The 26,479-nt window shown below is 38.7% G+C and overlaps 1 protein-coding gene across 1 annotated transcript; it reads left to right on the top strand.

The window, feature by feature from the left end:
- Positions 1-1,004: 1,004 nt before the first annotated feature.
- LOC139723302 (uncharacterized) lies at positions 1,005-26,050 on the top strand. Its single transcript, XM_071634562.1, has 6 exons — positions 1,005-1,240; positions 6,118-6,662; positions 14,479-14,710; positions 15,653-15,886; positions 16,475-16,583; positions 25,848-26,050. The coding sequence occupies exons 2-6, from the start codon at positions 6,337-6,339 to the stop codon at positions 26,048-26,050; spliced, it is 1,104 nt and encodes a 367-aa protein (XP_071490663.1). The 5' UTR covers positions 1,005-1,240; positions 6,118-6,336.
- The last annotated feature ends 429 nt before the right edge of the window (positions 26,051-26,479 follow it).

The raw sequence follows: 26,479 nt of genomic DNA, 5'->3' as shown, positions 1-26,479 counted from the left end.
GAAATTAGAACTTCAAAATGTCATAATTTTCCTGATTTTTTTTTAAATCTAATATTGATCAAAATCAATTTTCAGTCAATTTGCTTTATAAAATGTTACTCTTTCTTAGATCAGACCAAAACAGGTCCGGAATTCCCCTTTAATGGATAACTCGCACTGCATGCAATAGGCGTATCATATTCAATTATATGATAATGTCCACTTGCTCCATATTTCAGAAGTTATTATTGGGCCATCCCCAAATTCAGCTATTTCACCAAAGTAGGCCTACTAAGTGCCTGTCTGATTTGGCACTTGATCAGGCCAACTGCATCATCATAAAAGTATGATGCAACACTTTGAGTGATCCTCCTGAGAAGCCTACTTCAAGTAAGTACAGTGTCGATGGACTCTACCTTTAAATTATGCAAGAGCGTTTTTTTATAGCATAGTAAAGAATACTGTACGCTTGGGCTGTGCTCATGTAAGCCCCTAGATGCCAAGCTAATGTACTCATACTATAGATTGACGTGAAAGGAGGGGGCGGGGTAACCTCCCCCTCTCCTTCCCCCCTCCCCCAGCTAGTATGGGAGCTTGTCCCAACATGCCATAGACAACACTCACTCGAGCTGGGAATTCCCATTGTTGGGAAAAACCAGCTGCGAGTGTCCAGTGAGTTCAACCCCAAACAATCCAAGACCGGAATAACAATAAAGACCTCCAGTGACATCATCGTGTGTCACAATCGTGGTAGAGTCGTCAGGCCTCCTTTTGCTCCCGTTGATCCGGTGGTGCCTCCGTTTCTTGACTCCCCGTTCTACCAGACCAGCGACTGCTCACTACAGAATCGCCCACGCGCGCACCAGTCATACCACAGCATACACACATCACACAGCTCATCTCAATACGGCGGCAGCCAGTCAGGACACGAGAGTGCAACGAGACAGCGGTTTCAGGTAGGCGTAGTGTCTGCTTTGAAACTTGGATCAAATATCGTAGGTATTGAATACAATCTTTGCTTGAACAAACACCAATTTCGTATTCGCGGCTCGCATGCATGCTGGTATGACAGTATTAAATCACGTATTATACGGGGCCGTCATACGTTTACAACTCTGTTCCTCTGCTGTCCTCTGGTATCCTATGGTGGATGGTCACATACATTGCTGGGCAATCTTGTTGAACTGCAACAGATTTGTTTTGGCACAGGCTGGCTCGAAAGGATTTCAGGCATTGGAATACTACTCAACAGTCAACACGCGTAGGTTTTCTAGGCCCTATTACTATGTACATCAACATGTGTAGTCCGCACCAGTTCATGAGTTGTCTACAGCTGCGGTATTTAGCGGTGTGTGAGTATAAAGCAATCTGTTGAACATAAGTGACAGTGAACATGGTAGTTTGGTACATAACACTTCCTGATCACCTGCTGACTACAATTTGGCATCTGTGGAAGTAAGACAAGGTCACTACTCAAAGACTAGGGGTTCTAGAAATTCTAAGATTAAAGCCAAGGCAGGCAAGGGACTGTACAGTATGGTACTTGGTAGGTACGTGTTCAACACACCGACCGGGTCCATATCGACCGACCGCGTACTATAATGGCATTGCGCGTACAGAAAGAAAATGTACGCATGGGACTACGCGCAACGGTGTTCAATTCTTCACTGGGCTACGCTACCGAGTAAAATGAGGCGAAAACAAATAAGTATTCCCTCTAAATTAACGAAATTTAGCTAAATCGAATAAGATTTGACTTATAACTAGGCCGGCAGTGGCCTACCTTTGCTGACTCATTGTTAGATGTAACGTTAGAGTATCCTTCCGTAATAAATTTGACGATTTTGACCGCAAAATTGTCACCGCCGCTTGTACGATCGTGCACACACGTTACACATACACATGACATAATATTTTGTCGCCCGCTACGACTGTACGAGTTGAAGCAGAAACGAGAAATGAATGTGAAAAAACAAACCAACTCATCTATTCAATTACGATGAAAAGTTTCCTAATGAAAATCGATTCAAATTCATCAAACAGTCCTTCAAAAGTAATATCGAAGGATTCAAAATGTATTCAAATATTATTGGGGAAAAAATGACGGCTAGAAAAAAACAGCGGCCTGTCGAAAAAACGCATTTAAGTGCCCTTTATATACGTATTGTCAGGGTGGTCGGTTGAAATGAACAGGGCAACTGAGTGCGGAAAAAATGACACCCCACGCGTTCGAAGCCGCCATCTAGAGCGCGTACCTCAGATCGCATTTTCAGTGCGCGCTTGTGAATCCGGAGTATTTTCTCCACACATGAGTAAAATTTCAGGCAAATTGTGAGATTTTTCACGTTTCTATTGATAGAAAAACGTTAGGTGGCCGGTATTATGAACACCCAACCATACTGGTTGAGATGGGGATTCATGTTTTGAACATTTTTAACGACAATTAGTAACGTTAATTGATGAGAAACCTCTTATGAAATATGAAAGAGCATATTATTTTAAGAAGGATTCAACGTTTATTTGATGAAAATCGGTTTTGAAATGGCGGAGATATCCAAAAAAGTGATAATGATAAAGCCTTATGAAAGGTGAGAGGCCGCGCCTTAGGATCTCTTTGTTTCACCTTGTTTTTTGATATCTCGGCCATTTCAAAACCGATTCTCATCAAATAAACTTTTGATACCCCTTAGAATTGCATGCTCTTTGACATCCCAGAGAGTGGTTTCTGAATTTCTCACAAAACGTTAAATGCTAAATCCTCACCTCGACCAGAACTGTACACACCCTTTAAACTCTCCTTGGCTTGGCTTGGGATTCTTTTTTTTTTCTTTTTTTACTACCGGTAGGCCTACCGACTAAGAATTTATGAAATAACCCGCCACCAGTACAGTAGGACTAGGAGAGTGCATCGTATTACTGCGATACCAGATGCTTATTTTTTGTTTCTCCGAATTCCTGACTGAGTGTATGAGAGCTTAGACTGAAGTTAGAGAGTGAGAGGATGAAATTTTCAGCAAAAGTAACAAGTGCTACACTATGATTGATACTTATTATTTATATTAATATTGATATTTTCTCCGCCAAGGAAGGAGTAGGTTAATCGTGATCATCGGTGTTGCCGTTGGTTCGTCTGTTTGCAAAATAACTCAAAAGAATGGAAACAGATTTGAATGAAACATGCAGAAAAGTCAATGACACAAAAAACAGATGATTAAATTTTGGTAGTGATCCAGGAATTTGTATATTTGAAGGATTTTTTTATCTTTGGCATGTATAAGGTTGAAAATGAACATGGGAGTTCCACACAGATGCACATAATTTAGTATACTACTGTACTAGGGGTTAATTTATGCAAAAGTGCAATATAGCGCATGCTCTGCTTCGGCAAGGCTGATTATGTAACAAAAAGTTTCTCGGACTATATTGGGAAATTTCATGAGTGTATGGGTGGAAATGAGTTGTTGGCTTGGCGGAGGTCTGCATACTCTGAGTTTTTGCTAGTTTACAAAGTCCTGAAAATTGCCAGTTTTGTGGTATTATGTGAATTATTCACTCCGATTTTGGGAAAATATACTTTAAGTTAACACCTCTACAAATTTTTTTTTTTTTCAGAGGGGTGCAAAATTGCAATCATAATTCCAGACATGATTTCCATAATAAGAATAATCAACATCTTTCACTGAATGCACCAGAATCACTGCGATATACCCACGATTCACCGTACACATTCGTATCAAGCAGATAAAGAGAAAAACAGTATATGAGGTTCAAAATTTGTATTATGGTCTAATTTTGTATTACAGTCTAATGTAAACATTTCGAACAATTCATGCAATAAAATCTCGTGATAAATCAGCATCTTTTTCTTAAGGTCTCACGTTCTGGTGTCGCATTTTTGGCAATTTTGGCCCAATGCTGAGTATTATAGGCTAGTCTACAAAGTCCTACTCGTATTGAATGTCATTAAATAAGCAGAGATGTACGTGTCGCGAATTACCAGTTCTGTCCAGTAATAGGGATACTGTGAGTAGCAAGTACCAAGTAGTACCACTATTATTCTAGTGACTGTTAAGATGATCGTCATATCTGTGACTTAACAATTTTGCTATCAGATTTATACATGTAGGCCATAAGTCGTGATAGATCTATATTACTGTAAAACGAGGAATTTTCGCGTGCATTTTAATTTCGTGAATTTCGCGAGCGCCAAGATTCGCGAAATTAAAATGCACGCGAAAGTTCTTGTCTACACTATATGTATAGAATGCCAGTGGCAGTTCGCGAAAATTTCATGCCGCGAATATATCATGTTTTACAGTAATTTGTCTAGTTAATAAAGTGCTACATTAACTAGCATGCTGAGTATAGTGGGTACATTATATCTCGTTGACTTGAAGACTATAAATAGTGACCTGGTGGCAACTAGCTTAGAATTAATATAACTTGTTAAACTCGCTAATCTAGTTTCTGGGGAGTGGCAAGATAATCTGACATGTTCAATTTTTGGAGACTTTTTCCAGTCTCCAGCTGGTCTCGGAGATGTCTTTGCTGTGGACAAGTCACAAGACTAATTTTTGTCTGTGATGTCTCGGAGATGTCCCTGAGACTTGCAGTGACCCATGGCATGGCGACCTAAATTTATATGATTACGTGGAGACGTCATGAAGACATGAATCTCCACGACTGAGAGGACTTTTGCGGCAACGTCCCTGTGACTTCCATGCAAATAAGTTGTCACCTTTTCACATATTGTTATTTGGAGACGTCTCAGACGTCGCTCTGGAGTCGCCCTCTTTGGTACTGGTGAGGGTGCAAGCCAATTGTACAGTCTATCGTCTTTCCAGTCACTGTATTAACTGCCATCACGGTGACGTCTCCTCCAGTGAGATTGACCCTTTCGAAAAAGAAATTGTATAATGTAGGCCTACATTCTAACAAGAATTTTAGAATTTATTTATCATTTCTTTGTCTGCAAATACCAACCTATACCTTTGTATCATACTCAAGTTGGAAGTACGTTTTTGATCTGCAGAGGTTGGCAACTTTGTCAATGTATGATGTTGATTGTACAATGTAGTATACTGTAAAACACAATATTTTTGTGGCATGAAATTTTCGCATAATTGGAGCTGACAGCCTTTTTCGCGGCCTGAAATTTTCATGAGTTGCCTCTAACATTCAATGCATAAAGTGTAGACAAGAACTTCACATTGTATGTGCATTTTAATTTTGCCAAACTTGGCTCTCGTAAAATTAAAATGCACACGAACATTCCTCGTTTTACAGAACTAGTAGATAAGCAATGTATGGGAAAATGCAAAATGTAAAAAGGACTCGGGTCTAAATGGAGTGTGCACTGCAAAATCTCGTTATGACTTGAACATGTGTATAAAATAAATCCATGGTACAGTGTACATGTACAATGTATAATAATCTATACAATGTACATGATGCATTCTTACAAGAATAATCTTTTCTGCATTGCCATGATTTCAAGTAAATTGAGTTTGCACCATTGTGGGCATTCGCTCAATCGTGAATCGTCTCTCGATTACAACTCTGACTGGGTTGATATCCGTAAACACCTGCCCTTTGCCCCAATGAAACATTGGTAGTCTGTGGACATAGACCGCATGCTGTGCTTCAGTGGACAGTGTTAAATACAGTGCGTATAAAATGTCTGTAAACTTTGAATACATACATGTAGGTAGAAAAATACTGAAACAATTTCTCAATGCTATTTTTGGATAAAAATGTTTTCACTTGCATATGATACAAAGCAATTATTGAAATGTTTTATTCATTACTTTGATTATGAAAATGAATTGGGGGGGGGGGGTGCTGAAAGCCTTAAGGTGAAGACTACCAGCTTGGTGACTACTTGTCTCTGTGCACACAAGAGAATTGATTGGGTGACATGGGGCAAGAATGTGAGGATTTTTCATAATTGCATCACTGGTGCCGTGACCAAATCAGGTTGACTCACCTACAGCAGGTGAAAGTAAGGGATGACTTTCATGTGCCCCTCCCTAGCCTTGTGTGCTGAAATGACTGCATGTAAACCTTGACTGACTAATCAGAAATATTTCTATCTGATCTGTAATGACATCAATTCCTCTTTGCTTACATGTATTTCAGGTTCAAGCCACATAAGATTGTGAACTTGGAGCAGCAGGTATATAGATTGAAAGCAAGAGGAGTGAAGCTGCAGCTTTTGATTGTGTCGTCAGCGACAGACTGAAGTTAATCAAGGGAGAAGAGAGAAGCAAAGCCATAGCCTTCAGAGGCAGATTTGTACTATTTAGTCACTGTTGTCATATGCAACGACTGGAACATTAGGTGCGAGAGGACTTGACAATGTCAACAATGAATGGCACCAAGCCGGCCTCCATTTCTGTGCCGGCCGAGGGACTTGCACCGGAATGCCCCGCTGAGGAGCAGATACCGGAGATGTCGCCAACATCCAAGGAGTTCAAGGAGAGTTTGGCCCAGAGGAGAAAGTCCTCGCAGCTGTTGTCCCCTCTGCGGATGAAACCAGCCCCACGAGGAGTGGATGCCATTGATGGGGCAGATAGGGAAGAGGTGGAGGAGGAGGGCGTCAACTTGTTCAACTGCTTCGTGGAGGAAGAGCTCTCACGACAGGGCATCCAAGAGACCACCAACGTGGAATATGCCGTTACAAGGTAAACAAAACAGTTGATTTTGAATACGAGCCAGTGTGCAGGGATACATACGTACATGTTGTGTAAATGTCATTCTGCTTGGAATTTACACCATCTGTACATGTATGTATTTCATCATGTTTGTCATTAATCCTCAAGATGTATAGTCACAAATACATTAGGGCCTAAGTATCGTACAGTGAACTAGACATGTATGTTGACATACAATATGACTTTATTCCCAAATATGTCAGTCCAAAACTTGGTCACTGTTATGTCATCACAATGTTTTTCATGATTTGTTTCCATAGGATTTCCTTCTGACTTTGTGATGCTCATATCAAAAACAAACTCTTGATAGAATGTGAATAGAAAGAGTGGTAAGTCCTACCGTAAACCATCTTGTACAAATCTTGTACATGATTTGTGTCCATCTTTGAAATCCCGAAAAGCTATAAATACAGTGGACTCCCATTATAACGAAGTCCTACGGGACCAGCAGTTTTCTTTCGTCATATCAAAATTTCGTTATAACAGAACAAATAAACTAGAAAAATACACAAAATAGATGTTGCGGCCTAAATTTTTACTGCGTTGTAACCGGAATTTCATTGGGACATACAATTGTAACCGTGTTCGTTATAACGGGAGTGCACTGTATAAAGAAAAATAACAGGAGACTTGGCATTTGCTTGCGCAGCTGCCAAACTTCTATGAAATAAACTACCTGTACCATTAAAATCCACAAAATCCCCATCTGTACTATTTAAATCAATACATACTACACATCTTTTCATGTACATTATAAATATTTATCAATTTTATTTAACACTCTCAGGAACTCTCACAGTGCAGAAGAGTACATTGTATATGTAGGCCTACATTGTACATAGATTGTGCACTTTATAAATTGTGGTGTCACTGGTATTATTACCATATTATATTCCACATACTAAGAATGTTGCAATAGGATTGGTCCAGAGCTCATCACGTGATGAAGAGTAGTTTTGCCCATCAGATCACCTGAGAAGAAAAGTTCGTTACACTCTATGTTGATAGTCCCTTTTGTTTCGCTGATCTCCACACAGTCCACACAGTCCTAACGCAAGATGAGTATGCGCGAAATAAAAGTGCGTTGCACTGTGGACTATCATGTGACCTAGGTCACTTGATAGTACACAGTGCAACGCACTTTCACTTCGGTGCCGCGCGGTGCGTGCAGCAAATTCATTGTTTTGTCATCTACGAGCACACGTAGCCTAAGCCCTACAGACTGTAAGGATACCTAAAGACAGCTAAAACGGTTTCAGATGTGGAATAGAATGGAAATTTCTAGGACCCTAGATGTGGAATATAAAGCAAATACCGGTAATCAACTTTTAGTTTCAGCCAATGAGACAAACTATCACTTCCTCAGCTATCTTTCCTCAGCTGCGCTTCGGAAAGATAGCTACATCCAGATCGCCTCGGAAGTGATAGTTTGTCCCATCACCTTCACCAACGTTGGTTATTTGCTTACTATTCTCAGAAAAATACCCCAAACAAAGTCAGAATTAGAGGAATAATCATAGCTTTGATATTACAGATACAATCTGTCATATAGTTATGACATGGTACCAGGTAGCGAATATGGCTGCAATTGGGTTATTAGTTGCGATCCCTCACAAATTATGCACAATTGAGATTATGTTTGAAAGCCTTGTACAAACTTGCTCCAGCCTCCATACACATTGTTTATACAGTGCGTTTTAACAAAAGTAACTGTGTATTGTACTTTGAGTTACAGTACAAACTTCCTGCAATGCATATTCACGCTGCACTGATCTAGCACAAGGGTGACGGTTTGGGGGCAAATATGAAACACATGCAGAAATACACGATTGTAGCTCATGTGCAAATTTCATTAGAAAAAAAAGAGGCCAAGTTGTGCTGAAACTGGAGTGAAAAATCAATTACAGAGAAATTTCCCCTTTTCAATTTCAAATGCACATTACATGTTGATGTGTTGGCTGGTAATCAAATATTAACACTGGATGTGAATCATACAAAGGAATGATTCATTACAGTTTTAATGAATACCTGTACCTAAAGTTACTATGCCTCACCCCTGATACATTCTTCCTTTTTTTTTTTTTCGTGTATGTACATTGTACATCATGTAATTGTGGAAGTTTCTGATGAATTTAAGTTCTTCTGATGAGGGACAAACACACTAGGAGTGTGAAGCACTCCTTTTGCAACTAAATGACAACCTGTACTCTGACCCCATACTATTTTAGGGTCAAATGCAGAGATGATATTTTTGGGACTTTTTCTGCAGCTTTTTAAAAGATCCTCTATTTTTAGACAGTCCTTTGCAGCACTTGTGGTTTTGATGAAGTCTCAACAGATGGGTCTGGAAGCCAGGCTATTCGCTTGATCTTGCATCACAACAACAGTGACATTAAACAGGGGACAGTTAAATGAGCAACTGGGTGTGATGAGTCATCTTGGTCATTCTAAACACAAACCAGTGATGTGCAGAACAACAAAAAAAAAATCCATTTTCCTTTGTTGGTATACAAATGGGTGTGGCCCCCTCCTTGAAACAGCACAGGATCATCATGGTCTCACAGTACCCCCCACATCTTTTGTTGACATTGTACATGATTAACATATGACATCATTTGTTATGGGTTTCCTACTCTTTGTTACCAATCAGAGAGCCTGGTACACTCCCATTGTTTGTATGTGTTCTAGGGATGGTGGTGCAATACCAGACCTTTGTTAATTGAGCAATCCAGGTGTATCTTGGTCTGTTTCCAGCATCTCCATCTTGACAGTACACAGGGCATGAACTTATAACCACATTTCCCTTGTGTCATTAGGACAACCATAACACACTACCCACATGAAATACTCTACTGAATTATAGTTAATGTACAATTTAATGAAATCTTATTCAATTTTAGCCTTCTTTTCACAGCACTCCTTTGTAACAAGTTGATAATAGAAAGATTCAACATCCATGAACACAGTGAATTACAAGGAAAAAAAAAAACCCAGACAAACTCTGATTGTGTCATGATGCCATTGTATGAATGGGTGTAACTTTAATTGATCAATCCAGGTATCAAAATGGGGATATAACCTTTGTGTAAACTTGTTGTGCAATCACAGAGGAGTACCATTCTCTAGTATGCATCTACCATACTGTATCTTGGCACCCTTGGCTCAACGTCTGCCCGGATCGTGTGTGGGTTGTTAGTCAAACATGATGCTATTGTCAGACGTGCAAGGCCATCAAGACAAGCAAACAGAAAAAACAAAAACAAAACAAAACACAGAAAACTGTTTACCATCATGTGACAGGCATTTTTTTTTTTTTTTTTTTTTTTTTGGTATGCCTTTGCCATGAAGTGTCACCGGCGGAGGCATTATTTTTAATTGTTCCTAAATATATTTCTCCCTATGTTTTCTGTCTGCGGTGGCCTCTATCCTCTTTTTTTCTCTCTCTCTTTTGTTGGTTTTTGTTCCGTCACTGTATTTAGGTGATCCGAGTATCCTCTCGGATCACCTTTTGTTTCTGCACGGATTCTTTCTTTAGTCTTCTTTATTTCTTTCTCCTCAAAAGTTGTGCAGAGGTTAGCTCAGAAAGTGCATTGCCTATCAATGTCAAACTTATACCATATATATATCGTTTCCCAAAGACGACAGATCTATTTTTTTTTTTTTTATTATGGCTTTTTGTGATATTCAAATGTTCTATTTTGAGAATTGCTTGTTTGTGTTGATTTTCTTTTATAGCTCTGTAGTAACTGTAGTTATGTTGTTTTGGCATAAGAGTGTACAATTGTATACAATCAGCAGTTGCTAATAATGTGATCAACACATGTCATCTCAAGCTGCAGTTCAGTCACAGTTCATTTACAAGATGTACAGTAACTGCCATAGTACCTTGATCGGAGATGAAGCTGTATGTTTAGCTGGAGAAGATTATGTTAGTGATGAAGACTGATGATTTGATATTGTGATCTTGTTGGGAATTTTATGCTGTCTTATTTATCTTGATATGGTAAACAGACATGTTCAGTGTGCATTTGTAGTTATATTTTGTAAGACAAACAACCACCAAGACTGAGAGCATAATCTAAAAATTATAAGAAGAAATCTTTCCGAATATGTGAATCAGCTGTTATTTTACCCATAAAAGCAAGACAACAAAACTGATAAAATGCATTGTACCTTGTACAAGGCTTAAAAATTGCTTTGTTAAGCTCTGGTTACACACTTTGATTGCACACTTTTTTTGTGTGTGTGTTTCTGTGTACAAATGTACATGTGTGAGTGTGTCAAGGGATAATCGTCTTTTCCTCATCATTCTCAAACCCAAACATGTTGACACTTGACTAACATTACTGTCTTGTGCAGAGTGTGTCAGCTTTTCCTGATGGTGAACCTGATTTTGGCATACGACATAATTGTGAATGTCTCATATAGCTCCAGCCGTTAGAGATACAAGCTGTACAAGGGAGATGGCTCTGGATGTTTTCAAATGTGATGTACAAGACATGTTCTGGCTTGTCATGTTCTGATAGTGATTTTTTTTTTCCCGTAAGGTCCTTAGAAAATCATATTCTGTGTTTGTACATGTATGTGCTCAGGAACTTTTGTACTGTGCTTGAAGTACTGTACAAGCTGTTGTAATACCTACATACCGTGGTACCTATGTTATTGTCCTTACGAGTAGGCCTATGTTTCTGTGCAATGTACACCAATTTGAGGTATTGTCTTGCTGTTTTGCAATTGAAACTGTCAGCTTGTGTGAAAGTGGAAAACAGTCATGCTGTCATGATTTCCTAGCTCCACGAGTGCAGGGAAATGGATGCATTTTGTATCAGGTTTCAATCAATGTGCAGCCGCTTTATAATCATACATTGTGCCGTACAACAGTAGTCTTTTTTTTTTCCCCAACAATTTCCTCTTCAAAGTGCTTATTCTCCAGTCATAACAGAAGCCATTTAACCTACACGTACAATCCTTGTAGTCTGTTTTGGCCCCTGTTTACAATCATACAACTGTATACAGTACATAAATTCATCTTATGTACAGGTGTTATACACAACTGTTCATGTACACACATACATGTACATGTATACTGTGTCTCCACATACTGTACAATGTAGCAGTACCGGGTATGAAACTTTATTTTTGTACATATTGTATTTCACATTTTACGTGTAACTTGTAATTAACATTGATCATTTTTGGTCTTTTGTAAATACATAGGCCTATAGGGAAACTCTTTTTGCGGCATTTCTACACCTGTCCTATGCTGTGGTATTTTGATCCCATACAGCAACATGAAACTTGAAAAAAAAATGAATAAAACAAAACAAAATAAGAACTTAGCATTTGGAAATTTGAATACGTCTTTTGACAGAGAGGGTGGTGAGGATTCAACACTCACTCTTGTTACACTGGCTTATCAATGAAAGTACAATGTACTGTGACAGCAAGTGACAGCTCAGTTTATTCAGATCAAGTCATTTCTGAATTTCGACATAGGCAAACAAGACTTGCCAGTATTTACTGAATTTTGTGTATATCATGCCATTCATGACAAGTGAATGAGAAATGTATTTGTGCATCAGTTTATGACAAATCATTTAATCATCCTTCCAAAAATAAACTGAACTGGCACAGATCCAAAATGGCCCAATCAGGTCTCCAGAACAGTAGTTAGCATGGTTATCCAGGGTTGAGGGAAGAGCCTGTTGATAGTGATAGAAATACAGATAGGAAAGGATGTGGGCAGATACCAGGGTCACGGTGTTTGCTGTGATAGCTCTTGACCATACGGATGCACTATTGTACTACTTCAGTGAGGTAATTTGAGAAAGATTGCATGTACAATGTAGCTTGTATGTGTGATGTTTCTGCACTTGTAAGTTGATAAATGTATACACACTGGTTGTACCTACACATTGTACTTTCTTGGACAAAGACAGCGGTAATGTGCTATCTGCATGTATACCCCACCATTTTATGTGTCGTTATTTGGTGTGTGTGTATTTTTTTTTTCATAATTGCTTGTTCATCAGTACCATACAGTTTGTAATGTCAGTTTGGCCAGATACTGCTGTATTGCTTGCTCATTCTTCCTCTGAATTGTATTTAAAGAAGGTACATGCATAGTGTTTTATTTCATATGTGTGGAAATTATTAAAAAGGGGTGGTGTAATTTAGAATCTAGACTAACTACAGTGTATAAACAATCACAAAAATGAAGTCAGTGAGCTAGTGATGCAAGGTTTGTTGGACTCATGTACATTGTACATGTACAAGCTTTTGTGAGTAACAGAATTCCCACCAAGTGCATGTCAGCTATTAATTTTACCCTGCAAAACAGGAAAACAAAATATCCATCTCTCTGTTTGCATCCTTTTTGTTGCTTTAATATGTTGGCAGACAGCCAAAGGTGCTGGGTGCGACATAAATGGGATGATTTGCCTTCTATTATGGCAGAGATGCCCAAAATAGAAGATGAAAAATAGATGAAGAATCACTGACACATACAGTAATAGTGTCTGTTACATGCAAAGTTATTGCAAGCACCTCATAAAAGCCCCTTCCCAGACATGTTGCAGCTTGAATTGGCATGATGAATCTTTAATGAGGAAACTGAATTACAATAAAGAGAATTGTAGGAAACACACCAAAAAATCTTTGGCTTTGTTCCAAGTTTACAGCGCATCAGAACCACTGAACTTGAGCTGGTCTTGATTGTTATGTCTTATTGTTGTGATCAGGGAGGTGATCTCTTCCCACCTCCCTTTTGTGATCCAAAGATTCTCTCTCTCTCTTTTACAATGCAAGGAAGGAGTTTAAAATGGTATACAAGGTACAATACTGACAGTATTCAGTCCTGGAATGCCCTTTGGGATGAATAGATCAATACAACATGTGGGAGGAGCCAGTGAGAGTGTGTTGTGACATGCTGATGAATCATGGATGGGGACTCCCCTCCCCTGGCTTGTTTACTCCATGCTCTGTCATCATCTTGGTCTCTGCATGAATAATAAGCACTGATGTAATTTTAGCACTCAGTCTTCATCGAGACAGCAAAGTGTTAGGTTCTCTGTCAAGGCTGATTACTCAGCACGAGTCATTAACTCTGTGATACGTAGTGTACCTTCATCAGCGAGCTATTACCTGATCCACAAACTCTTTGGAGATAATTTCTTTTTTAAGGACAAGAATTTGGTCGTGATTTGTTACAGTGAAAATTTCTTATTTTTGAGATTATCGCAGTTGATTAAACTGGATAGTTCAAAATGCTTCTCTGCTTTTGGTGTATATTAAGAGTGAAAGGATGGTTGAGTTACCTGTGGTAAGTTCATGCGTTTAGTGATGCCGTAATCTGGTTTCTGTTTTACTGCTTTCCTGTTTTCTATATTTAACTATTTTATTGCTCTATTTACATGTATACAATAGGTTGACAAAAAATTTAGTGACACTTTAGTTGACCCTTTGATTAAATCTTGTACTTTGTTGAGTATGAGATATTCAGCAAGATGATTTCTTCTTCTTTGTGAAGTTCAAATAAGATTGGGCATTTTTTCCCCAAAATTGTGATGATATACTGATTTTTGATAGACTGAAATTCTGTTGTAACAAGGAAATCTAGATGCTGATTCTCATGATGACACTTGCATGTTCTGTCTTTTTTCAACAAACATACAATGTATTTATGCATCCACCTTGATATTTGATATTTGTGAACATTTAGACAATGAAAAACAATTAAGTGACACTCATATTTCCCCTTGTTTTGTTCTTCCCTGTATATTTGCAGTGCCACCATACAATCAAAACAGGAGACCCCAATGGTCACAGTTTCTGAATTCAAGTTTACTGACCATCACACGACCACCAGGTCATCAGTGGCAAGCAATGGCAGCGCTACCCCATCCCTCCTCAAGTACCAGAATCCCAAGTGGGCGCGAAAGGGGCGGGACCTCCGGAAGCTTGCTGACCAGTTCGCCAGGTCTCCAGAGAGGCAGAGAGTACGGGAGAAGGCATCCGAGGTACATGCACACATCTATCTCATTGCTGGGAGTGATATTCGTGGAGTCGTAGGGAAATGTTGCTCAATGCTCAAATTGACTTTACTGAGAGTGAATACTGTATTCAGTGTATACGCCATATATTTAGTGAGTCTAAGTTTTCACGAATCAGGACTTCCCAACAATTACGCGAGTGATTAAATTCGCGATCGTGAAGTACAGTAATGAATGGAAAACTGTATGCACATCACATTCATGTCAGAATCAGAGTCAATTTATTTGTGTGTCTTTAAATTAGTGAATAGCACCTGACTCGCGAAATTCACAATAATAGAAACCTCCCGAGATTTAGGCGTATGAAGTTACATTGTAGATCAAAGCCAAACTAAGAGAACTGTGCTAGTTTCTTCAGATAAAGAACCAAGGGAATTAGAGTAAGCTATGAGATTGTTCTATTGTTTTAAAAAGAGATGTTTGTCACCATCATGTATTTCTGTTAGTTGAGATGACAATCTCATTTCTCAAAAATAGATTTCCTTTTTTTGGTACAAATGGAAATACATGTACACACACAGAAATAAAATCTTGTGATAGAAATTGTAAATGTGTTTGAAAAAAAAAAGGAAGGAAAGTACATGTATTTATTGCTAAATCATTTGTGCACATATAGATTTTGAGATAAACATTCGGCAAGGTTCTAGTAACGTCATTTATAGGGTAAGGATTGAACCTGAGTAGTGATATTGACACAGAAAAAAGTCTTGGCATTCAAGCATTTGGAGATTTAACCATTTACATTACATTTTTTTTTTTTTTTTAATGTAATGACGGACTTTGACAAACTTGTGGAGTTGTGATATTTTTTTTTAACCTTCTGCTGATATGAGAGATTGTAAAGTTGATGGGTTTCAGATATTTGATAAACTAAATTATCCAACTATTTTGTGACCGATTCTTTCACAGACCATTGATGACGACAACATCACAGCAGCCATGTTCTGGGATATGCTCTCCGAGCTCTTCTTCCAGGGCCAGGTGACGCGAGAAAGAGTGGTGGTCCTCTTTTTCTTCTGCAGCGACGTGGCCATCTTCGCCCTGGGGCAGAAGAGTGTGGAGTACTTCCATCGATTCATGGTCTGGGCCCTGCAGTTCATCCGCCGCCACGTCTGCAACTGGGTGGCCGACAATGGAGGCTGGGTGAGTCTAGGGGAGGGCTGTAGTCATTGGCTGTCTAATATTGGATCTGTCCCCTCTAAGTTTTGGTACATATTGGGAAGAAAGACCCCAGAAAGAAAGATGAAAATTACTCAAGATTAACTTAGTAGTATTTGAGAGCTTTCAACAATGACATTCTGGATTATGTTTGTGGAAATAAACTTCAGTCGAAAATATTAGGTGAAAAGAATTAAAATGTCATATGTAATCCCACATGGTCAAACCCATGTCATTGTATGGTATAATAGGATTAATCTTTCAGTGCTCAATCAATGAGATCTTCACAAAATTCTATTAGCCAACATTTGCATGTGTCAAGAAAAAAAATAACTTTTTGTGAAGTGACCATCAATAGTCTATTCAAGAAATAAAAGTTACACAACAAAGTTAAGATATTAGATTTCTGTGTCATGTGAACCAATACATTTGCATGTGTCAAAAAAGATACCCTTCTGTGGAATGGCCATCAATAGTCCATTCAAGAAATAAAAGGTAAGCAACAAAGTTACGAGAATATTTCTGTGTCATGTGAACAGTGTGATACGATCTTCTCTCATTCTCTATTCCCAGGATACTGTTCTCTATGCCTCAGTCACCACACTGGGGCACTTTGCACAAGGAGCAGCCGTCTGCCTTGTAGCGTACCTTGTCTACAAATTGGGCAAGCGAGCAATCACTGGTATGACGCAGCGATAGCCACCACATCGCCACATCCGTTTGTGCAGAAGGAATTAATTTTGCACAAAATCCTGGGATGGGACCGATATTGGATGGAAGAACTTGCAGGACTTTCGTCGGAGGAAGAGATATTAATCCTGATGAATAGAAAGGGTCTACTTCAAATAAAAGAAACGTATCCTACTGCATGTGCTTGAAATGTGTGTGACCGTTTCCTGAAGTACTATGCAAGCTTTTTAAACTTGCAGACATGGAACGTGCTAAAAGGGTCTAGCTTCTTTCAGCAGGCCGGTGAGCAGAATAAATGCGTCAGTACAGGTTTATGCACCGTTTGTTTTTACGTGTGAGGAGGGATAGCAAACTCTCATGTCTAGGCTGCACCATCCGTAGTGGTTATGACCTTGTGCCTTCTGACAACACATAAAGAAAGCATTAAAGTGCTACATCCTCATGTGCTAAAACCACAGGTCTAACATCTGATTGTGTTTTGCATGGCGGGTTGTTATTTCCCTCAAGTAGTTTTGAGGGTTTCCAAGCGAGTGAAGCCATAAGACTCCTGATTTAAACCAGGAGAAATGTATTTCACAGTGTTATAAATGTCAGTTGGTAGGGAAGCAAGTTGAGTTTTCTCCAAACCGAGTTTGGACATTTCTTCAGTGAATGCGAGGTCTCCAGAACTAAACAGGAATATAGCCAAACATGTTTTTTTTATTTTTTTTTTTTTAGTAGCTGTTGCTTGAGTTTAGAATTCCAGTGACCAGCATATTTATTTTCTTTCTGAGTAGTGCCCATAACAAACTTTCCCACAGAACCTTTGTAACAGGACAGAAGTACTTGTAAGAATTTTTTTTTTTTTTTTTTGGCTACTGTATCTGAATGCAGCATGTACAGGTACGTAAAGTTCTCAGTGGTAATATAATTCCTTTTATGGCCTGATATTGCCAATGTTGTAATGCTCTACTTAATAATTTGTTTTCATACACTTAATTATTTATTTTGGTAGCAAGCAGCAATTTTTTTTTCTTTTTATTTCCTTTTTTTTTGGGTGGGTGGATGAATGTAGCTCTTAGTCATGGATGCTATGCTTAAAAATAAAACAAGTTTCTGCCATTGGTATTTGTGCAAATAAGTAATTGTCATAATGACATGGTCATAACATTCCCTGTTATTGTTATTGGTTTTTTTAAGTGTCATTTTTAGAGTTTCAATCCACTGATACTGAGAATGTACTTACTGAACATGTAATAAACATGTAGATGAAATAAGCCTGCAATGTGATGCCCATCTTCCAACAGTAGATGATACTCACTCAACTTGCCATAATCGTTTATTAAAATGAACTTGATGAATTCTTGTCAATGCAATAAGTGGTGCTCCATATGCTTAGCTTTAGTGCTTGAGGTGTAACTGTTTACGCATTGAGAAGTGGTGATGATTGATTCTGTAATTGTCCATTATTTCTTGATTATTTTTTATATTTTTGCTACCAAAGGAGCAACTATAATGTGTACTTTTGGGGATCAATGTCACATGAACTTGCACTTCCGGATACTATGTCTTGTCATAGCAAATGGGGTTTTGGTAGTTATTGATGTTGGTGGAGAAGAAACAGAAAGAATTACGTGATTTCCACATTTTCAGTCTGATTATCACAGAAATGCTGCAGGAAATTTTCTCTCAGGGAGAAAACAAAAATTGTTATGCTTTTCTTCTATCTTCCTCCAAAGATTTCACTCTCTGTGTCCAACGTCAATGTGTTGATATTAGATGATCATTTTACCATTACATCGGTTGGTTGAATGGAAGAAAAAGCGGGGGCATATTATCCACAAATTCTCAACACTCTCTTAATGTCCGAGTTGTATTGCTTTAATCACTGTTGACCTTATTATGTTTGTTTGGTTTGTGTTTGTTTGTTTTTTTTACATCTTCCAGTCTATCAGGGTGTAATTCTGATGAAGATGAGTACTCATGAAATAGATTTGTTAAACCATGTTTTGTCAAAAGAAACTGGATACTGATACTTTGCCATGTAAAAGGAGCAGTGGAAAATGTGGATTTAAGTTATTTTTAGCTCATACGAGTGACACTTGATTGACCTGTTGTGTTTGACTGAATATAGAAGGCATGAACGTGAAGCTGGGAATGGGCATGTATTGACTTAAATCAATAGCATGAAAGACAGCTTGCTTATGATTGCAACTTGCTAGGTAGATTCTTCTATGGACATCTGATTGACCTATTGTGTTTGACTAAATATAGAAGGCATGAACGTGTAGCTGGGAATGGACATGTATTGACTTAATCAATAGCATGAAAGACAGCTTGCTAATGATTGCAACTTGCTTGGTAGATTCTTCTATGGACATCTGACCTTGGTCTATTTTATCGAGATTTTTTTTTTTTGTCTCTCTTTGCTGACGTCCCAAGATATGGAATCAGCTTCATTTGTTTCAGGTTCGAGGTAACTTTGTGATGGAATCGTATACAGTATTTTGCATATTCTATTGTCTGGGTGTATATACATGTATAAAATGCACGGCAGGGCTCACTTGGTTCCCTTTGATCTTTTGTGCTTTTTCAGTCGCCCAGGTTACAGCATTCAGATTCTGTGCATAATTATTTCTTTCACAGAGAATACGTATGACAACTTTGACACTTGCAAGGTTTGCCCCAAGTTGTGCATGAAGCGTGAAGTTTTAACCACAGAAAAAAAGGGGGAAAAAAGGAAAATATCTCTGTACTAGAAACATGTGTTTTTCTAATATTAGCAAATGTATTTGCTGACCATTAAAACTGTTTAAAAGTACTTGAAACTCTTATGACCTTGAGTGCTATTTTCTTGTCTGTCAATGGGGTAGTCCTGATGAAATTCAGTACATGTGCATATGCCTTTAATCCATCCATCTCAACCTTTCTTTTTGACCCATAATCAGAGAAGTAGGATTTGTGTAGTGGACACAGGTTGCCCCAAAGCTGAGGAAAAATTGTGTGTGAAGATTTAAATGTGTGTGCATGCAAGCATTCAGCATACAATCATTATCAATCTAATGTGACTGACCATCAATTAAAGGGAATAGTCCCACTATGTACAAAGCATTCATGTTCTTCATATTTATTGCTAATATGGTTGGTGCCCTGTCCAACATTTGAAGAAACCTTAAAACTCTTCTCTGGCACATGAAAGAATTTCCATTCTGTGTTGAAACAGTAACTATGAGTGTACATAGTAATATCTCAATGTTGTACTGTTACTTACTCAGAGATCACAAGTACTAGTACAACGTATGTAGTTGTTTGTGTTGGTTTGTTTTTTTAATTGTCGGAGAGAAGGCAAAGTTTGGAAGCAGCTCTTTTGCAAAATTTAGAAGACATTAAACCATTTTGAACTCTTGTCACACAATTGGGTATGTTTTGGTAACTTCATTAAATCATGTCATTCAGGGACATGTAGAGATGTCTGTAATAGATGGTATGCAAATTTCACATTGAAGATGTACATATTGTTTAATTTTCAGTGCATTGCAGAGAAGACCATGTAATAAGTATAATAGACGATACAGTGGTAAAAACTAAAACATATCTTAAGCTATTCGTGTAGAGGCATTCAGTTTGTTCCCCTCGTACCCCAGTGTATCTATTTAAAATGCTCACATCTCATTGGCCCTTGCAATTGTATTGCCGTAGTAAAAGCAGTCGGTGCCATCAAAATCAATTGTATATACCCCTTTGTGTTTATCTTTTCATCTTCTCTGTCTGTGTTCCCTTTCTGACCTTTTGTAAATTTTGTTACTTGTATGTGTGTGTGTGTGTTTTTTCTGTTATATTCAAATCATCTCTGGCCATGGGAAAGTGAAGACTTGATTCTGGATTCAATTGAATCATATTAATTGTGTACAGTTTACATGTAGTTTGCGTGGTTCTGTACAAGTACCTTTGTAAAACCAGCAAAAAAAAGAAAAAAAAATTGTAAGAGACAGTTTGAAAAATACAGTGTTAGGAAGATTGAAAGAAAAAAAAAATTCATAGATTCTGTATTTTTTTCATACATTGTATTTGCCAAATATGTACATATGCCATCACACATTATTTTGAAAGAGAAGTTGAATAAATAAGAATTAATTGAATAAATTTTTGCCTTTCAAATTATGTACTGTACATTGTGGAAAGTGTCTTTTCTATTGACTGTGACTTCATGTTGTGAAGCACGCCTGATTGTATATCTTAGAAAATCTTGATTAGTGTATGAGAATATGATTATTTGTGCCATCGATAGACTTTGTGCATGAATATGTTTATTAATGCATAAATGCAGCTACCCCAACATCTAAAATGCTTTGAATACAGCCTGTTGGTTTTTGCAGCTGTGTTGCCACATACCAGCGTCGGCAACCTCAAAACCAGCAGGTCTCTGACAACTAGTTCTGGGCCCCATTTCATAAAAAGTTGATATGATAGCAACTCTTGCTAGAATGGTAATTGTCATGGTAATGATAATAATCCACCTTCCTGATTGGCTATTGCTATGGGAAGTTGCCATTCCAGCAGGAGTTGCTTTCCTAGCATCTTTTATGAAGTGGGGCCCAGAAATAACATGATTTTATTGGAGCACGTAGACAAGTTTAACTTGATGAATGGGATTTGCACAATTTCTTGTTTGTTTTATAGATTGTCAGATTGCCATTATGATCGTCACTCGGATAGAAACCTTTGTTAGTGTCAAGAAATGCCTTCAATGTGAATGAATGTGTGTGTGCTTCAGTGATTGAGTCTTGTAGCAGAAAAAAAGAAAAATTGTGAAAAATCAGGAAACACAACACATACATTCAAGTTCGGACAAGTCCAATCCATCTGCACTGTTGACTCTATGCATCCTATGCTAAGATTTAAAGGGGATGGCTAGTAACTGATCAGTGGGAATCAGTGGGAATGCTGGAGGATGATTGTTCCAATCCTTGTGGGATTCATTTAAGAGTACATTATATATCTATTGTTGTGTGAAAATTATTTGCTTCAGAATGGTCTCATATTCACGTAATGTGCAGTTTAATGTTTCCAGGTTAGCGTCCCTGGTCAGTGACGGGGCATTAATCTGCACATTACGTGAATATGAGACCGTTCCGAAGCAAATAATTTTCACACAACAGTAGATATATAATGTACTCTTAAATGAATCCCACAAGGATTGGAACAATCATCCCTCAGCATTCCCACTGATTCCCACTGATCGGTTACTAGTCATCCCCTTTAAGTACTGTAAAAGTGGTTTCTTTCGCGTACAGATACTTTCGCGGTTTCCATCGGTGCCGACTTTTTCGCGTGTGTTTAAATTCGCGGTCGGCAAAAACTGTTTTATTTTGCACATGAAAACCCAAACTATAATCCAATTATTCTTTTATTTATTACATGTAAATAGAAATTAAAATTAAATGCAGGCTTACCTGAAATCCCGTCTCTCGAGTACTTAACATGCTTGTATCTACATTGCACGGTATTGCTGTGTGTGTGTTGACCATCAATACACTCAATGCGCGCAATCTTCGTGTGTGCATGTGCACAACAGCGTTGTAACAAGCGGCGAGTTCAAAACATTTCCTTGCGTGGTTAGTTTCGCGCGACTTTACAAAACATTTTCGCGTGATGTTAAATTCGCAGTTCAACCTCAAAGCACGAAAATAAAACCACCGCGAAAGAAACCACTTTTACAGTAACAGAGGATATTGATTTGGGTAAGGTTCTTGAAGAAGAGCACACGAACTGTACTTAAATGATTATTTATGCCATATGTGGTCATTCTTTAGGCATCTTTCTAGCCTGAATTGTTCTGTTGAGTAAAAATATAAAACCATGAATGGGAGTGATGGCTTTAGAGTATTTCAGCATGTGCCATAGTCTCGATTCTGGACTCTTTTTATATCTTTACTCAAGCTGTTAACCTTTATGCATCAAATTAAGTGATGGCATGATCCCAAGAAAAGGAGGAACTATAAAAAAAAAAAGGGCCCACAAAAATTGCCCTCATCTGACAACAGAGGTCAAAAGATCACACACTTGTAAGTCACAAGTACGCTTCCTCAATTTCTGAGGGAAAGTCATAAGCAGAGAGCAAACAGTCTGGACTCCTACAGGTTCAGCAGCTTGAATACAGATACAAAGAGTCCTGAATCTAGACTACCAGTGCCATTGCAATATTATGTGTATGTACCTTTAATAGAATTCATGTGTTGTGTAATATAAGAACTCTCCTTTCCAAATACACGCACACACATACAGACATACACATTAATGGCAACAAAGAAGTTGGATATGGGCATTTGCCGACGGATGTTTGCAAAAGCAATAAATCTCCAGAAAAGGCACAAAGATAAAAAGGCAGTGAAGAGCAACATAAGCTTTTATTTCATAACATTGCTGAATTGTTTTGTTTCACAGGGAAAACATGTTAGAACAAGCTCTCTTACAATGAGGTACCACTTTTAATGAGGTGGCTTTGGCAGCTCCCAATTTTCCTTGACTGTACCTGGTCTCTATTTTAGTTTGTTTGCAACAGGGTACCAGTTGTAGTGAGGTAGTATCAGCAGTCCTGACGACCTCCGTAAAACAGGGTTTCCCTGTGTATGTGTCTACTTTAAAGCTTGCACATACCGCTAAGCTTATTCACAAAGAAATGTCCTTGCCAAGATCTGCAGAAATACTGCAGTGCTCAATATAATTTTGTAATAACAATTTGTACATCCATAGATTGTTATTTCTCATGTAATTTCTTGAAAATCCTGTTGTTGTTTTTTTCTTAAATCTACATTTTTCAGAAACGAAGATCACACTTCTGGGCTTTGTGTTCCACAGCATGCGTGCCTATTCTTATAACATTAAAGAGCACTGCTGAAGAGCCATTAAAAATGCTTAAATTACGCAACTTTACAACCTCCCGTTAATTGTAAGTAAAATGTGGAAAATATCATAGGATCATAAATAAATATAAATATATGTCTCAGTGTATAACAACTGTCCATTTTCATGGCTGTAACAGGGGGGAATCTTATTCATATATGTGCTTTTATTGTTAATACATGTACATGTCATAGATGGCATACATATGGCATACATGGAGAATGACACAGCTATCTATATGCAATAGCATAAACATACCTTTGTCACTCTTGTCAATTATTATGAAATTATCATAAATAATACTGACACAATTTAACAACTGCAACCAGCTTCGCACAAGGGAATGTTAAGTCTGTGTGCATTGTCTCAGCTTACATGCTCCTCTCCCTCTAAACTAACCTGTACAATGGGTGAAATCTACTGCATCTCTACTGACAGATCTGCAAACTATGACCCACCTCCCCTCTCCCCTCCCACCACTCTTAAAGGAAACTGAAGCCCAAATATGAATGTGGATTGAGTGAAAGCAGCAATATTAGTAGAACACACTATGAAATTTGGAGAAAAATTTGAAAGTCAATTCAAAAGTTACATGATTTTTCTTTTAAGTTCTGGTGCAGTCAATGGATAAGGAGAATACTACACTTCATAATGTCATTATGGACAACAACATAAAAAAATTAAAAAAAAATCAACATATTTTCATTTTTCTAGCATAATGAAAGAGCACATGACCTATCTTTTTCAGAAAGAAGAGGGAATGCTATGCCTGCACGTTCATCTGTCTGGTAGACTTAATTACTCCATTCATTTGCTCTCTTTCAGATGTATTTAAAGGGACTGTACAGTACTGGTTGAGGTGGGGATTCATGTTTTGAACATTCCCAAGTGAGATAATGAGAAACCTCTTATGAAATATAAAAGAGCATGTAATTTTAAGAAGGATTCAATGTTTATTTCATGAAAATTAGTTTTCAAATGGCTGAGATATAAAAAAAAAGTGATAATAATAAAAGGCAACAAGCCACGCTTTTTATTAGGATCTCTTTGTTTTACCTTGTTTTTGGATATCTCAGCCATTTCAAAACCGATTTTCATCAAATAAACTTTTGATACCCTTTACAATTGCATGCTCTCTGACATCTCATAGGGTGGTTTCTGAATATCTCGCAAAACGTTAAAAGCTAAATCCTCACCTCGACCAGAACTGTACACATCCTTTAAGTAATCAAGTTCTGTATTGGTACACGTCAGGACGGTGGAGAAATTCCTTCATCATGCGGTTAAAGGTGGCGTTTGAGAGGCAGAGGTATGCACCCGAAGGAAAGAGCAGCACCTGTTAAGAAGAAACAGTAGAGCCTGCAGTGCCAGCAGTGCCTTCAAAATCGAATGCCTGCTATGCCTACACATTCATGATTTCAAGATCAGACTGATAGACTTAACTACTCTATCCTAGTGTTACACATCACAACAATGGAGATGGCAAGGTTCCTTTCTAGTTGTAGGAAAATTGTTGGATATACTTGTACCTGTCAAGTACAGGAGAAAAACAACAGCAAAAAAGGTTGTTCACATGGACTGACTGAGACCCTACCTTGGTGAGCCATTGCAGTCATGGATCGAGGTTGGTGGAGGTAGTGATGCTCCTTTGCAGGAGCCGGATTGTCATGTCCTCCAGGCACCACCTCATGAGGTCCCCAATGAAGCTACAAACGTTCTACCAGAATATACCCCTATCAATTCGCAGACTGGCAAAGACGAATCTAATACCCTGGTTTCTTCCAGTAATCCACTCCGATGCAATCCACCAAGAAGGCAAAATACGCCTCAGCAATATAGTGAATCAAAACATGAATGTCTGACGGAGTGCCGAGGAATTGCAGTGAATGCATATTCGACGTAATGTAAATAATGAACGAAGTTGCTAGATACCTGTAACACCAAGTGTTATATTGACAGTACAGCTAATGTAGAAATTGCTTTATTTGTTATCTTTCTACAACACACTCCTAACATGTCCTGATCACCTGATAAGGCTACAAGTGCTACACCTGCTACCACTACTTCAACCATCATCGAAGCCTAACCAGGCATATAGAGAACGAACACCGGAATCAGCGAAAGCATGACTGCAAGCGGTGTGGGAGGGAGTTCCAGGAGGGACAACCTCTTGGTCCATTACAGGCGGCAGCACAGGGGCTAACGAGAGTATTTACCTAGAGGGGGAGAAGCAGACAGGACTACTCCTGCAAACACCACAGCTGCAAACAACAGCCGCATTGAAGAACCTGGAAACCAACATAGGTCGCATTCTCCTCCTCGACGCATGTAAGCAGTGCCATTTCAATCCCTGAAATTCTTGGCCCTTCTGCAGAGATCGAAGTAGAGTTCTCACAGGGGACACGACAGGAGGTGGAACAGTCCATCCCCGTACCCGTGGCTCCACCAGCATGCAGGAAACCTCGGGGAATGATGACCATGATGGGGCCGCCAGATGCCAGTAAAGTTCTGAGTCGGAATCAGAAGGCCCAGCATCTGAGCCTAAGGGAGACACCAAGGAGCCGCAGATTCGGCTGATACAGATAAATCAACCTGTAGAAGAGCTTCCTGTCCCGGACCTTCTCTAAATTCATCGGGTAAAGATGGGAGAAGAAGCCTCGTGAGTGATTTATCATGAGGGAGAAAAGATCTGGGAGGAGAGTCCGGAAAGACAATAACCAAGTCATGTTCCTGCAAGCCGGGGGCAGAAGGGCACCGACACGGCGGACAAGACTACACCTCGTGGAGACCGGGGACACTGGGAAAACCCTTGACTGAGAGAGACTTGGCTAAGATCCAGGTTGGCCGTTTAAAGCAGATCATGAAGACAGTGAGCGAGATGATGTTTGACAAGGGGGTACTACTGAAGAGACTTGAAAGATGCACAGTATTCTCTGTCGACGCTGTGGTCGGAGTGAAGGAGGACAGGAAGCCGTAAGTTGTTGGAGCTGACCAAACTGCCTCAAA

The sequence above is a fragment of the Diadema antillarum genome, unplaced genomic scaffold (genome assembly GCF_040938485.1).
Source record: "Diadema antillarum isolate AM-2024a unplaced genomic scaffold, OU_Dant_1.0 scf00000185, whole genome shotgun sequence".
Lineage (NCBI taxonomy): Eukaryota > Metazoa > Echinodermata > Echinoidea > Diadematoida > Diadematidae > Diadema > Diadema antillarum.
The sequence above is the reverse complement of the archived record's forward strand: the minus strand, read 5'-3'. Positions and strand labels throughout refer to the sequence as shown.

Excerpts from the sequence above, each read along its gene's own strand:
- LOC139723302 (XM_071634562.1), top strand. The coding sequence starts at position 6,337 with ATGTCAACAATGAATGGCACCAAGCCGGCCTCCATTTCTGTGCCGGCC. Across the intron at positions 14,711-15,652 it reads TACGGGAGAAGGCATCCGAG|ACCATTGATGACGACAACAT; the intron begins GTACATGCACAC and ends ATTCTTTCACAG. Across the intron at positions 16,584-25,847 it reads GGGCAAGCGAGCAATCACTG|AGATCGAAGTAGAGTTCTCA; the intron begins GTATGACGCAGC and ends GCCCTTCTGCAG.